We start from the raw sequence: 15,903 nt of genomic DNA on the forward strand, positions 1-15,903 counted from the left end.
CAGGCATGCACCACCACACATGGCTAAACCAACTGAATATTTAAAAGACACATCCATTCAACTGTATGGGGATCATACCTCAATTAATGTTTGTTCATGTATTGTGGGGGAAAAGAAGAGTATTTCTTTACAAAGAAAGACTACTGAAAATGTAGCAGGAATGCTAGAAATAGAAAAAAATCACCATGTCATAACCACTATCGTAATACTTGATTGAGGCATTGATGACCAATGGATGCTGAAATCACTGGCTTAAAGTATATTTGGAGAGCAGGATGTCAACACAGTTTTAAAACATCTCAGTTAGCCCAGCGTGGTGGTGCATGCCTGTAATCCCAGCACTCAGGAGGCTGAGGCAGGAGGATCACTGCGAGTTTGAGACCATCCTGGGCTACAAAGTGAGCTCAAGGCCAGCCTGAACTGCATAGGGAGACCCTGCCTCAAAAAGACAAAAAAAAAAACCTATGGAGACTCTGTACCCAAATATTGAGGAAACTCATCGGCTGTCTAATTTGGAATGGACACACTGGCTAGAGCTGACTGAGCTTATTCTTGCAGGGGCTCTTAGGATTGCTGACAAGGTAGAGCCGAGGAAGATTTCCACGGTGACGCACTGCAGTGAGGGTTGGGGTGGTACAGCTCAGCTAACTTTCCTTGCTGTGCTCATATTAGACGGATACCATCAAACTATCTGAAGATTTGAAGTCCTTGTGAAAAAGAGTGGCTAAGCTTTGGACACTGATTCCAACTAAGAGTTGGCTATGGAGATAAGAACCATGCAGATGAAGACATCACCTGTGTTTTCTTCAGTTTATTGACTTTATTGACTAGCAAATAACAAGACTGCTGCATTTGAATTCAATGACTATTTCCTCATCACTAGTTTGGACCACCTATACAGCTGTTTATTTAGAACATTCCTTGGTAACAGTGAACAGCAGAGAGGAAAAGAGAATCTTTCCAAAAAGACCGTGTCACTGTGGTTTACAGAAATATCCAGCTGGAAGACTTCACCAGTCCTCTCTATGGGAGCTATTCCAGTCATGTCCTTTAACCTATAGGCAGCATGCATGACCTAGGGCTCTGGTGGGATGTTACATAAGGTAGAATCCACAGATGAACCTATTCAAGGCAGATAGAACTTCTTGCTAAACCAGCAGAGCTTCAGAAAAAAGTAGAACTATGAAGAAAAAATTCCAACCAATCAACCTCATCCTCAGAAAGCTAGATCTCCTGCACAGTGTGTCACTGCTGTCCAAACTTTTGTATGAAATGACTATTAGATTAGGGACACCATTGCTACAAACTCTTCATCACAGTGGCAGCTTTGAGTAGAAATTCTTCCATATTTGAACTCATCTATGAGAGAGAAAGTTCAGATGCTTTATTTTGACTCCCGAGGATGAGTTTAGAACTGTAGCAGGGAAGCAGGAGACTGCACGGGGTCTCCGACAGAACTGACAAGAAACGGAGTAATAGGACAAAGACCAGTTTATTGTCACTGTTTCTCTGGGGACTCGGAGGACAAAGCTCTGTTTCCACTTTTACATTGTTTCTATTCTACAGGACAATTTTATATTGGAAATCAACGTGAAGCAAAGTTACAAAGGCAAAAGCAGTGACTGGAAGGAAATGAACAGTGATCAAGCGGGCAGGGATTTCAGCTGGGCCTTTCCAAGTCCGCTATGCTCCACCGACATTACCTCACAGCTGAACCTGTACGTGCTGGGGTCAAAACCATTGATCCCTTCAGGGAGCTCAGCTACATCAGCTTCCCCGGGGAGCTTGCTAGGGGGGTCGTCTCCCTCAGCAGTATGGGTGGCTCCCTTTCTAATTACACAATTATGACACTAATGTCACTGAGAGGATATTAAAATGTTTCAATCCTGTATCTGCAGTGGGAACAATTTTCTAAAGGGAAAAAGTCTTTAAAACTTTGGTATTTGGTAAGATCATAATACAAGCCACTTTAAAAATATACCTCTGGATGGAAGAATGCTCACTGCACAGAGGAATCATAGTTTTCAAAGCAAATCAACACTGAAATTCTGTGGTATATCTGGGTATGGTGGTGCATGCCTGCAATCCTAGCACTTGGGAGGCTGAGGCAGGAGGATCACCATGAGCTTGAGGCCAGCCAGGGGTACATAGTGAGCTCAAGGCCAGCCTGAACTGCATAGCGAGACCCTGTCTCAAAATAGAGAGAGAAAAAAAGAGAAAAAAAAGAAATTCTGTGGTATCACATATATTGCCTTGGTGTGTGACAGATTAAAGTATTTTATAAAAAAGAGGTAGACAGAGGCGCTGTTGTAGCATAAAGGAGACTAACAAGACATGGGGACTAAGTGCAACACATGATCCTTAATTAGATCTTTGATCATTTTTTTCACTTTTTTATTAGTAACTATATGTTACATAATGATCACATTCTTTGTGAGATGGTCTATGTACACACACACACACAAATTCTTTTTTCATCCCCTTTCCCTCCCCTCAATCCCACCTCCTTCCATCTCTTGATCCCCTCCCCATTTGAAAAAAAAATCTCTCATTACCTCCAATTATATTTTATTTTGCTCTTTATTGGGATTTTGGGCTTCTCATATAAAAGAAACCATGTGATGTTTAAGCTTGTGAGTCTGACTTACTTCACTTAGCATAATAGTCTCAAGGTTCATCCATTTTCTTACAAATGACTGAAGTTTATCCTTGGTGGCAGAGTAGTATTCCACTGTGTATAAATACCATATTTTCTTTATGCTTTCTTCTGTTGGTGGGCAGACATGCCATTTCAATCTTTAGCTATGATGAATTATGCTGCTCTACACATGGGTATGCATGTATCTCTGTAATATGATGTCTTTAAGTCTTTCAAAAAGATACATAGAACAGGAATAGCTGAGTCAAATGGAATTTCTAGTGTTAGGCTTTTGAAGAATCGCCATACTAATTTTCATAATGGTTGCACCAGCTTAAATTTCCACAAAAAATGTAGACATTTCCTTATTTCCCTGAGGCTTTACCAACATTTGTTATTATTTGATTTCTTGATGATGGCGATTTTTTCCGGAGTAACATGGAATCTCTGTGTTATTTTAATTTGCATCTCTTTAATGTCCGGTGATGTTGAACGTTTTAAGCGAAATAAGCCACTCAGAAAGTCACATATTGCATGTTTCTTTCTCATATAATGAATCTAAGTGGGAGAAAAGAGAGATGACAAAAAAGTATAAGGGAGGTTATTAGAGAAGATGAAGGGGAGAAGGAGGAGGAGGAGGAAAAGGAAAGGGAGAACAATAAGGAGAATGATCAAAGTTATTATGTGCATGTATGAATATGCCAAAATGAGACCCACCTGTGTATAATTAATATATACAAGTAAATAAAAGACTTCATAGGAGCAATCAAAAAAGGACTTATTCATGCTCAAAATATTTAAAATGCAGCTCTCTTCCATCTCTCAGCCCAATAAATTGAAGCAAATGGATTTCTTTTCTGAGTACATTAACATCATTTTTATAATTTCCTAAAATATCTAAATTTAGCTGGGCGTGATGGCACAGGCCTGTAATCCCAGCACTCAGGAGGCTGAGGCAGGAGGATTGTTGCGAGTTTGAGACCCGCCTGGGCTACAAAGTGAGCTCCAGCCCAGTCTGAACTGCAGAGCGAGACTCTGGCTCAAAAAGACAAAAAAATAAAAAATAAAAAAATAACTAAATTTAAGTCATGGTATTCATTTAAAAGTTGAATTTTCACTTTAAAACAAAAAGAGAAGCTTAATAATAAAAACGTATTTCCAAACAAACCCTTAAATTGAACCCATCTTATTGAGCTGATGGGTAGTCTAATATAATAATATGCAGAAAGACCTAACACAACACTGTCATATCTTAAGCCATCAATTGACAAAATACTACTTAGGACGTGGTGAGGGGTGTCAGCGTTGCCAATTGGTGGTTAGGGGCATAAATCTCCTATAACTACTGTTCTGTAGTTTGCCTAACCAGAAATAGCCTAGAGCTTTAGGGGTTCCCTCTGTCTGCACCCCCAAGATTGTAACAAATTCTTCTTGAGACTCCACAGCTCAAGACTGTCATCCAGAAATAACCAGGGGTGGTGGAAACCCTCGGGGAGCCGGCTACGATCCCAAGCTTTGCCATCTCCTCCGGATCTCCCAATCCACAAACTGGGGAGCAAGCAAGAAACCGCGCTCGTCTCTGAACAACTGTGCGACCTTGGAATGGTCCCGGGAGGGTTTGCAAAACGCCGGGAACAGAGGCCACTGGAGGGTAAACGGCTCCGCTCCCCAGACGCGCCCCCAACAGCTTCCGAAAGCCCAGACACAAGGTGTGACAGCGCAGTGACAGCCAAATGACCCAAAAGGGATCTGCAAGTTGAGTTCACAAGCTCCCCAGGTGTCCGCTAAGCGAAAAGGACGCGTTAGAGAGCGCCCCTGAATGACGTCCTGGTCCACCTACCAGCCCGCGAGGAACTACGTGCCAACCCCTCCCGGCCTCCGTACTGCCGTAGAGAATCACGGAACACGTACTACGCAGCGAGCCCCAGCCCCGCCCCTCTCCCCGCCGCGCGTGCGCGCGCCTTCCCAGCGACCTCATCTAATTTCCGGTTTCCTTGACCCTCCTTGGTGGGTCGCCTCGTTTTCATCCTTGACGCGCTGGTCCGCCTTTCCAACCCTACTGGACAGCGCTGCACGCGCCCAACCCCACCTCCTGCCTGGGTCTATCGCGCGCGCGGTGCACCCGGAATGGCTGCTTTCGGTGGGAGAGCGGCAGTGTCTCTGAGGAAAGCGGAAGCCCTTGGCTACCCGCTGTGTTTTCTTGCTAACGCATATTGTACAGATTAGTGTCTTCCCCTTCCATCCATTTTCTTGCAGTTGACGTGATTTTATTCTTCCTTATGGCTGAGTAAATCCATTGTGTGTGCATAGATTTTCCTTATCCGTACATCTGATGATGGGCACCTAGGCTGATTTATAACGTGGTATTATGAATATGCTGCAATAAACATGGGCGTGCAGGTATTTCTTATATACTGGCTTCATTTTCTACGGATATATACCCAGAGTTGTTATAGCTGCGTTACATGGTAATTCCCCTTTCAGTTTTTTGAGACCCCTCCACACCATTTTCCATACCGGCATGCCCACCGACAGTGTATAAAGGTTCCTTTCCCCCTGGATATTAGTTTTCGTTAGGGTTTGTGCAGTGTCCCCCCAAAACGTTTGCAGAATTGATCCCCAAAGCACCAGTGTTCACAGGTAAGGGTTTGGGGAATGATTGTACCATGAGGCCTCCAACCTCATCAATGGGTGAATCTGTTGATGAGTTCATCACTTAACGGGACATTGAGATGATGGAAATGTTCAGAGATGGGCCTGATCAAAGTAGGTCACGTGGTGCGTGACCTTGAATGGTGTTTCACAGCCCCCTTCTGTTTCCAGGCTGCCTGGTCTTGTGTGAGTACTGTAGCACTAGTGTAGTGTGCAGTTTTGTCTCAGACCACAGAAAGGGCCTTCCAAAAGAGATTTTGAAGGCAGGCCAGTTTTCTATAAACAGAAGGCTGAGAAGTTAATAACTTGCTTTTTGTTTGTTTGTTTGTTTGTTTTGAGACAGGGTCTCGCTATGCAGTTCAGGTTGGCCTTAGCTCACTTTGTAGCCCAGGTTGGTCTCGAACTCCCAACGATCCTCCTGCTTCAGCCTCCCGAGTGCTGGGATTACAGGCTTGCGCCGCCACACCCGGCATGACTTGTATTTTAAAATTCAGGAGGAGAGGGAGAATTTCCAGATTTTTAAAATACAGAACTCATTTTAACTCATTTTAACTCATTTAGCTGTAGTTTAACTATTACCTTTTAATTTTCTTGTGTGTCACTCATAATTGTTTCACTGTATTGAGTTTACAGTAATTTTGCCTTTAAAAAGAGCTGCATTTACCCGTTGGCATGGCTCAAATGACAGCAGAATGCCATTTTTCTCCCATATATTGTCCTGGATTTGTCTGGGTTGCCTTAATTCTTAGAGAAGTTCTGCACTTGGAGTGGCAACCTCATGACTCAGCAGAAAGCAGCTCTTCCTTGGGTCCAGTGACAGTCCCCAAACTGAGTCTTATTCTGATTTGGCTCACATTGAACCATGCTTTATGGAAAAATGACCCTTGAGTAATTCCCAACATACTCAGTGAGCAGTTGTGAAGTGAAGACAAAATTATTAGAAAGTGTTACTTGAAAACATAAAAATAGAATAGAAAACAGCATATAGACATCCATGATCCAATTAGATGTTTCTGGTTTTTTGCTTTTTTTTTTTTTTTTTTTTTTTTTTGGTACCGGGAATCAAACTCAGGACCTTGCACCTGCAAGGCAGGTGCTTACACCACTGAGCTATATCCCCAGCAGATGTTTCTGGAAAGGAGTAATATCGTCACATTTGGTGAGCTTGTTAGCTGTCTAGTCCCCTGACCATCTATTATTTATTCAGATAGTCTCACTGTCTATCTCCTTCCATGCCCATGGTTCTCCGTGACTACATCGAAGAGGTGTATAGGTGAATATCCCTTTTCTAGACCTATGTTTTATTTTTTATATATATATTTTTTAGACATGTTTTAGCAAGCCCATTTCTTACTGTGGAAAGAGTGGATAATTGACTCTACATGTCTATTAGAAATGTGGTAGGTTTTTAAATTATTTTATTCAGTCAACTGTATGACATAATAAGCAAAGCCCAAAAGGTTATTTCTCATGGCCCTTAAATCTAGAATTAAGAGTCATAGCAGCCTAGGTGTTTATGATTTGTGGCTCTAGGCCTTCCGGCTCTGCTCTACCTTCTTACATCTGCCTCTATCTTCACCTTTCAGGTGATAATAAAGCAAACTCCAGGATAGAGGAGATGTTGCCGAGCTGTCTCTTTACTGTAGATATATGCCAAGGAATTGTTTAATTATGATCTTTGGCCAAGAGCATATACAAGTGAATGGGTATAAACAGATAAGAAGAGCTGACAATGAGGTTCTTCCCCTACATCCCAACATCTTATATCTCCTACTTTGCTTCCAGCCTTCCTCCTTTTACTTCCCCAAAATTTACTCTGCATTGAGTTAGAGGACTCTAAGGAGCCTAACTAAAGTTTGGTCAGAGGAGAGACGGTGAAAAATATAAAGGGAGCTATCTGCAAGCCAGGAAGAGAACCCGCACCAGAAATGGAATTGGCCAAAACCTTGATCTTGGACTTGCAGCCTCCAGAACTGTGGGCCAATTCATCTGTATTGTTTAAGCCACCCATCTGGTGGCGTTTTGTTATGGCAACCCGGACAGACTAATACATATTAATTCTATCATTATTGTCTATATGTACAAATATGACCTCCTCTCATTCCCTTGCTTCACACAGCTAGTCAATTTCCTAGTCACCACTCCAACTCATGTTTTCTCTTTTATTCCTACTGCTCCGATTTAGGTCTTCATCACCCTGTGATAAATCACTCAGTCTTCAATTCCACCCACCACTATTCTGTCCCTTTTTAAAAAATTAATGTATGTTTTCCAAACATAATAGTTACCTTCATTTGGGGAGATTATATATATATATATAATATATATAATATATATATATTCACTTCAGATTATATATATATATATATATATATATATATTCACTCTTCAGCCCTTTACCCTCCCATCCTTCCCTCTTCCCCCTTCCCCTGATCCCCTGATTCTTGTCCCCATCTCCAGAATGTATGTCTTCCTGTTTCTTACCATATCTCCTTTATTTTACTCTATTTATATTTGTGGTATCTCATATAAGAGGCTATTCCTCAGCTGAGTGTGGTGGCACATGCCTATAATCCCAGCCTACAGAACACTCAGGACACAGGAGGATTGCTGTGAGTCTGAGGCCAGCCTGGGCTACATGGTAAGTTCTTTTTTTTTTTTTTTGTCTTTTTTTTGAGACAGAGTCTCGCTCTGCAGTTCAGGCTGGCCTTGAGCTCACTTTGTAGCCCAGGCTGGTCTCAAACTCGCAACCATCCTCCTGCCTCAGCCTCCCAAGTGCTGGGATTACGGGGGTGGGCCACCATGCCCGGCTTACCTGGTAAGTTCAAGGCCAGCCTGAAGTACACATTGAGACCCAGCCACAAAATATATATATATATATATATACATAAAATGGTCTCATTTAGTATATTTGTTGCAACCCACAATGGACATACTGAATTTTAAAATAATAACTTATAATTAAATATAAATAGTACTATTGATATTAATACCTAAATGATAATATAAATTATAATTAAGTATTTGTAAATACCCAAGTAGGTGCCTTTAGATAAGAAGTAAACACCTTTGTAAACAGATGAACTCGGGGTGCGGGGGGGAGGGGGGAGGCGGGGACAGATAAACTCGAGACTTATTGCTGAATGGCCAATCAGAGTACAGACACAAGACATGAATAACGTGCACACTTGATAATGGATGTGGTTGTGACTCTTCCATGAACCTGCATAATTCAGTGTGTTGTGTGTTGTGACAGATGTATTTGATAACTTGTATCAAATAAAGAGATGTTCTCTGAATATTGGTGCCTGCCATTTTTCCTCACTTTTGTGTGGCCCATCCTTCCTAACCATCATCATTTTTGTTGCCACTCCTGTCTCATAAGTCTTCAATTAGCACTTCATTTCATGCAAGAGGCCGGGACTTAGGTGAGGAATTCTCAAGGGTAAAATCACTGACAGCTGTGTCGCCGCTGCACTCCGAGCAGGCTACGTGGACAAGAAGCGCTCATTCAAGGAGAGCTGTGTCGCTGGACCTGAGAGATGGGGTCAGTAGTTCTACAGGAAATGCAGTCTCAGGAAATTCAGGTCAGAACTGGGGGTTTGGAGAGTTTGACAATGTTCCAAAAGAAGATATGACCGTATCTGAATAAATGTAGATTGTTGTACATAAAAAATAAGACATCCCCTGAAAATAAGGCTTCTTATGTCTTTTGTGGCAAATATATTAGAACCTTGTTTGCGAGTAAATATGGTAATATTCCATTGTGCGTATATACAACATTTTTGTTATCCCTTTATCTGCTTATGGGTCTATTCTGTCCTGAACACACCACCATGATTATCTTGAAAAACAACAAAAATGCTCACAGTTTTCACAGGCTCCCCATCACTGAGAAGGAAAAGTCAGGTCTTAAAAAGAAATACTTCCTGGGTAGAGACCTGGCCTTAGTTCCTGCTACCCTTTCAGGCAGTAACAGAACACACACTTGCAGATGCCATGTGATGCGACCTTTTGATCTAGAGATGGCAGAAATGAGACTGGGCCAAGATTGCAAGTGTGCTCATGCCTGCACAGGCAAAGCTCTTGGGGCAGAGCAAAGTGGACCTGAGCAGAGCTGGAGCTATAGCAAAGGGAGCCAGAGTAAGTCGAGAGAGTGGCCAAACTGCTGCTCCCAAAACAAAGGGAGCAGCAGGTTTTTATTGATTTGGTGGGATGGCTAAAGTCCAGTAATTAGCTGAAGGCATGCTTCAAAAGATGTTTCTTCTTGTGTTGGGCTTGAATCACCCGATGTCACAGTGAACCCATCCTAGAAGCTACTGAACTTTCCTGTAAATGCCACCGTCGTCCTACACAAACATCATGGCCTTGTACTCAGTGGGCAACCAGATGGTCAACTTCACGCAGGAACTGCTGAGTTACTCTTACAGCCGGTGTCACCATCCTGCATAAACACCCCAGCCTTACGGCAGGCTGAAGGGCTTTTAGTGTTGGAGTGGCTGAAAGCCCACAGGGGGGAGCAGGGGAAACACATCCCAGCTCCAACAGGCAATAGACCAAGCTAACCCCGTCACATTCTTGCATAAAACTTTTTTTTTTTTTGGTCATCTTTTTGGGACAGGGTCTCGTTGTGCAGGTCAGGCTGGCCTTGAGCTCACTTTGTAGCCCAGGCTGGCCTCAAACTTGCAACGATCCTCCTGCCTCAGCCTCCTGAGTGCTGGGATTACAGGCGTGCGCCACCATACCTGGCTGAAACATTGTAAAATGACCAACAATGTCTCTGTGACAGCAAAGGGGACAGACACAACATGAAGGCAGAGGTGTCAAGCCTTTTATTTCGTCTTAATCACCCACCAGACATCTGCAGGTCCAAGTGAAAAGCCAGCGTTCCCAGCAAAAGTGGCCCGCAGGTCTCTGGGACATGACCTAGGTAACTGTTTCGGGGTGTCATCTACAGCAAAGCTGAGAATTTCAAAATGTATCACCCAGCTGTGTAACCTCCAAAATTGGTGATCTTAAATTGACTAAGTGAAGCTAGAGGGATAATAGGGATTTTTCTTGGTGACAGTTTTTCATTGCATGCAGACTACAAAGGGTAATAGTTTACTGCACCTGGGGCTTGTTTTTTCATCTTGGCCTTCCCTCCCATCATTGTTCCACCGTGGCGGTCTCCATCTCTCTCAATACTATGTTTTCCTCACACCCCAGCACCTTTCCACACTTCTTTCTGCCTCAAATATCTCCCTACATCCCATATTCCTCTATAGGGCCCCCTGGTCCCCCTATTTTCTTTCTGTGTCCTGACCAGACGTCACAGAATGCCTTGACCACTCTGTGACACAGCCAGTGATAGGATCTTCCTTGCAGATTAAGTCCAAGCCATGGCCTTGAATGTTTCCAGGCACCAATACAGGCATTAGATGCTGCCCAAAACACTGAAAGAAACTGGTCCCGTCCTTGAGCCTTAAACCCTCATCTAAACTCCATTCCCTGACACCCTCACTGGGGCATACCTAGAATGTCATCTTTTTCTTTTGCATTCGGTTCCACAGATAAACTGGAGCCTTCTAGAAGTTCCTTTAATAAATATTAATCACCTTGGCACTTACAGTTTCTTTCTTTGGAGTCCCAATCAGCCCTACTTCAGGTCAGCTTGAGGTATTTCCTTGCAGTAAGTCTCTTGCCAGCACTGTTGGCCCAAAACAGCTACACCTTCCAGGGGGTGGGGAAGACTGTTGTATTTACTGATCCAGCTCCCCTATCCCCAAATCTTTCTCCAGGCTTGGGTTCACCTATGCTCATTTTATAATTGTTTCTTTCTCATCTGTCCTATTGAACTGTGAGCCTTTTGAGGGCAAAGGTGCCCTTGTATTCATCTTTCTGCCCAATACATAACACAAAGTCTGAGAGTAAGTGTCCCATAAATATTTGCTAAGAAACAAATGCATGTCGGACAAATTAATGTTTGGATGAATCCTTATTTTCCAAGTCTTCCCTCACCAGCTGCTAAGATGTTTCCATAGTCAAAGATTCATCACACCTATATTTTTTGGACAAATAGCCTGTTTCAATACCCTATTACTTGCTATTCTTTGCAATTTGAAAGTAAGAACCTAATATATTATCAGTCTTCCCTCTTAGAAGGCATCACCAGGCAGCCTGCTCATGGCCCATACCTTCTTCATAACTGGCACACAAAATACGTAGCTGACTTCCTTTCATCTCAGATACTAAGAAATAACAGCGAAAGTCATACTGGTCATAAAAAGCTACAAAAGCAGCACAAGAGCCAGGTAGGGTGGCAGGCACACACCTATAATCTGGATCACAAGTTCAAGACCAGCCTGTGGAATTTGGGACTTAGCAAGACCCTGTCTCAAAATATAAAAAATGGTTTGGGGATGTAGCTCAGTGTAAAGGTCTTGGGTGTCCAATCCCCAGTGGAGGGGGGGACGTTTCCTGAGGATAAAAACGGTTATTTCAATCCTAGAATTTGGAAACTTAAATGTTTCATTTTTAAAAGAATTGTTATTCAACTTGTTATTTAAATGTCTCAATTTTTAAAACTTACTAAATTGTTAATTAATACAATTATAATTGCAGGCGGGGCGCAGTGGCGCACGCCTGTAATCCCAGCATTCCGTAGACTGAGGCAGGAGGATCACTGCAAGTTTGAGACCAGCCTGGGCTACAAAGTGAACTCAAGGCCAGCCTGAACTACATAGCAAGACCCTATCTCAAAAGACAAAAGACCAAAAAAAATTGTAAATATTTATGAGGCACAGGGGCATTCCCATGTCTAATACTATGTCTAATGGTCACATCAGGATAAATGATATATCGATCACCTCATTTACTATTTGTCTTGAAAACATTCAAAATCTCTACTAAATATTTTGACATTCACAATTAATGTTGTCAACCATAGCTACCTGACTGCGCAACAGAACATTACCAGTTATTCCTCCTACTTAACTAAACCCAAAGTTGTTTTTTTTTTTTTTTTTTTATAGGCCCAAAGTTTCAATGTTCCATGAGTGAAAATGCCTTTGACTTAGAAAACCTTGTTCAACTCCCCACCGGAAGAGGACACTAAAAGAATGGGGAAACTACCGGAACCTCCTGCGCTCCTGTCGCAGTTCACGCGGGGAAAGCATACGCAGAGTACCTTCCTGTCACGATTGAGACGCCCCGCCCCAACTTTTACGGGAGATTGCACGGAGTCCACCTCTGACCTCTAAGAGCACGCGCGGCCAATAAGACGCTGATGGGGGCGGGGCCTGCGTGCAGCGTGACGCACACACGCTCGGGCGGTGCGCCGTGGCTTTTGCGGTTGCGCACTAGAGCCCTGGTGAGTGCTGGTCTCAAGGTCTGAGGGGCAGGGATGCAGGGGCGTGTGATCGGGTCGGGTCACCTGATCTCAGGGTTGCCGAGGGCTGGGGCGGCAAGTCACCCCGATCTTCCCCATGCACAGCGGGATGGCGTCAGTAGTATCGGCCCTGAAAGCAGCCCCACGTGAAGGTCTCCGGCCGTGCGTCTTGCCCGCTGCGAGTAGCCGAGCTGTGCAGTCTTGGCGAGGTCGCCCTGTGGCATGGGGGGTGATGAGGGTCAGAATTCCGCCAGCGTTTGTTTATTGAGCGCCTTATAGGTGGAGTCTTAAGCACATTCCTGTGAGTAGCCCCATTTTGTCAGGGAGGCAAGGCTGAAAAAGATTAATGCTGCTGCTTTGTCAACACTATAAAGATGGAGGTTGGGTCCCGAAGGCAAAAGGGACATGTAAACGTCTCTGCAATAGTGATTCCAGAAAGATAACAGAAGCTATTTCTGAATCTCAGCGATTTTACTGACAAAATTCATTTGGCGAGTAATAACCTCCAAAAGTTAAACTTTTTTTTTCCAGGAGATCGGAGCCACAGAATGTCAGCAGTTCGTTCATCCGTGCATGCCAAATGGATCGTCGGGAAGGTGATTGGTACAGCAATGCAAAAAACTGCTAAAGTGAGAGTGACCAGACTTGTTCTGGATCGCTACTTATTAAAGGTGAGGAACATACCTGTTTTCCGGTGGCGTTGATAAATCACCAACATTTCTTAGGTTTTGAGCAGAAAAAAAAAAACTTCCCCTTCAGTAAAGAGTTGTTGAGCATCCGCTGTGAGCCAGGTACTGTCCTGGTCTGTGAGTATAACGTGGCTTGTGCATTTGAGGAACAGAGTTGATTTCAAGGCAGTCTGATAACTGGTCTACTTAGTCTGCATGCAGAGCACTGTGGGAACAGAGAACAGCACACTTTCAGACATAGAAGAGCTTCTTTGATTAGGAGATATTTGAGCTGAAGATTTTATCCAGAGAACTAGATGGAGAACAGCCACTCCAGCTGTGATGAGTAGTACACGGAAGTTCACTTACTCCTGACGGGGAATGGCATGCTACGGAAACAGCATAGGGTTTGGCAAGGTGGAGCCCAGAGGTTGGCGCTCTTGTTGAATAAATGCAAAGACAACGGGAGCCGACTGTGAAGGGTCTTTAGTGTTTCGGATTTCGGGCTTGGAGACATAGGGGTAGGGACGAGCACTAGGGTAAGGAGGGTATTGTAGAAGTCGAGAATGGAAAGGATAAGGATCCGAACTAAAGTTAAAGCTGTGGAAATGGAGTGGGGAAAGGTAGTTTCTAGGTAGAAGAGACAGTCAGTGATTTGTCAGGTGAACAAGAGTGGTTACTGCATTCGTGGTTGGGCTCGCGGGTAGTTAGAAACGCTGCTCATCAAGCCGGGCGTGATGGTGCACTCCTGTAATCCCAGCACTTGGGAGGCTGAGGCAGGAGGATCTTTGGGAGTTCAAAACCAGCCTGGGCTACAAAGTGAAGCCAAGGCCAGCCTGAACTGCATAGTGAGACCCTGTCTCAAAAAGACAAAAAATAAAATTAAATTAAATTAAATTAAGAAAAAGAAATGCTGCTCATCATCTGGCAACAGAAACACAGAAGTAAGCCAAAGAGCGATGTGACTAGAGTGATGGTGTGGGCCTTAGCATTAGGAGGCCTTTCTTTGAGCCCTGACTCGTTTATCAGCTGTGTATACAACTGAACCTCTTAAGCTTGGTTTTATCATCTATAAAATGGGAAAACCGGATGCAGCAAGGTTATGAAAAATAAGGTGGGTCAGGGATTTAGTTCAGTGGTGCAGTGCCTGCCTGGCAAGCGTGAGGTCCTGAGTTTGATTCCCAATGGCCACCCGCCAAGAAAAAAAAAAAGAAAAGGTGATTCTAGTTGCCATCTGTAGGTTCTTAGTGATTCTTTGAGCCAGGCAAAGAACTAAGTACTTTATGTACGTTATGTCAGCTAATTCTCTGGAGCTGCCTTCTATGGGGAAGAAACCCAGCATGGACTCACAGCTCGCGGAGAGTGCAGTGTGTTACAGGCTGGAGAGAAGGCCTCAGTGGGCAGGAAGACTTAGGGTCAGAGCAGTCATACTGCTTGGAAGGGGCTAGAGCTCAGGGGTGAGATCCTCTCTGGGACAAGTCATGCTGTTTTCCAAAAATTAAGCAGCTCATTTTTGTACTAGAGGTTTCCTTAAGTATCTTCTTTCCCCAAGTCCTGGCTTGTTTTCTGTCCATTTCTTTTTTATAATCTATACTGCACTGCCCGGTCAGGGCTGGGAACTACTAATTTGTTCCTCTTTTTCTCTCAACAGTATTTTAATAAGCGAAAAACCTACTTTGCTCACGATGCCCTTCAGCAGTGCACTGTGGGGGATATTGTACTTCTCAAGGCTTTACCTGTTCCACGAACAAAGCACGTGAAACATGAACTGGCTGAGATCATCTTCAAAGTGGGCAGAGTCATCGATCCGATAACAGGAAAACCGTGTGCAGGAACCACCTACCTGGAGAGTCCAGTCACTTCAGAGACCACTCAGCTCAGCAAAACTCTGGAAGAACTAAACATCTCTTCCACACAGTGAAGGGCTAGAAGAAAGAGACAAGGGGAAAGGTTTCTAAGTTTCATTACAGACTGTCTCAGATTCTCTCCTGGCATTTATGAAATAGTAAAGGACTTGTTACAATTTTTCATAAAGGTTTGTGTCGTGTTTCAGCTTTTTCAGGGAATATACTTTCACACCATGCTAAATGAGCCTAGCAATCTGCATTATTTTGTAAGCGCCTTGTCTTAGAAGGTATATTGTTTTACTTTCTTTTCTTTTTTTTTTTTGGTACTGGGAATCGAACTCACGATCTCACGCTTGTCAGGCAGACACTTGCGCTACTGAGCTATGTCCCCAGCCCCTTGCTTTACTTTATTTTCATTCAAAGGCATCTTGAGTTTATCTTTGAACCTCTATTTTGGGAGGAGAAAACCGTGGATATAAACAGTGATTTGAGGTGTGTTTGAACCTCAGTTAATGTGTATATAGTGAACTGGGTTTCCTTGATGCCTGCAGGCATTGGTCAATGGCTCACGGGGTGGGCACTATTCTATAAAGTCATACTGGATTCAGGTTTTCAAAGATGATAGAATCTGAGCCAGGCATGGTGGCGCACGCCTTAATCCCAGCACTCAGGAGGCTGAGGCAGGAGGATCGTTGGGAGTTCGAGGCCAGCCTGGGCTACAAAGTGAGC

General features: G+C 43.6%; 1 protein-coding gene across 3 annotated transcripts; it reads left to right on the forward strand.

Moving 5' to 3' along the window:
- Positions 1-12,539: 12,539 nt before the first annotated feature.
- On the forward strand, positions 12,540-15,361 carry Mrps17 (mitochondrial ribosomal protein S17). Of its 3 annotated transcripts, none has more exons than XM_005396695.2 (3): positions 12,540-12,641; positions 13,191-13,330; positions 14,979-15,361. In XM_005396695.2, the coding sequence occupies exons 2-3, from the start codon at positions 13,208-13,210 to the stop codon at positions 15,246-15,248; spliced, it is 393 nt and encodes a 130-aa protein (XP_005396752.1). In that variant the 5' UTR covers positions 12,540-12,641; positions 13,191-13,207; the 3' UTR covers positions 15,249-15,361. The 3 variants fall into 3 exon arrangements, with proteins under 3 accessions (XP_005396752.1, XP_013375996.1, XP_005396753.1); XM_013520542.1 differs by lacking the exon at positions 12,540-12,641 and adding an exon at positions 12,649-12,659; XM_005396696.2 differs by lacking the exon at positions 12,540-12,641 and adding an exon at positions 12,666-12,960.
- The last annotated feature ends 542 nt before the right edge of the window (positions 15,362-15,903 follow it).

This window comes from Chinchilla lanigera, unplaced genomic scaffold (genome assembly GCF_000276665.1).
Source record: "Chinchilla lanigera isolate Chin_1 unplaced genomic scaffold, ChiLan1.0 scaffold00055, whole genome shotgun sequence".
Lineage (NCBI taxonomy): Eukaryota > Metazoa > Chordata > Mammalia > Rodentia > Chinchillidae > Chinchilla > Chinchilla lanigera.

Coding starts and splice junctions, on each gene's coding strand:
- Mrps17 (XM_005396695.2), top strand. CDS start 13,208: ATGTCAGCAGTTCGTTCATCCGTGCATGCCAAATGGATCGTCGGGAAG. Junction 13,331..14,978: donor TGGATCGCTACTTATTAAAG/GTGAGGAACATA, acceptor TTCTCTCAACAG/TATTTTAATAAGCGAAAAAC.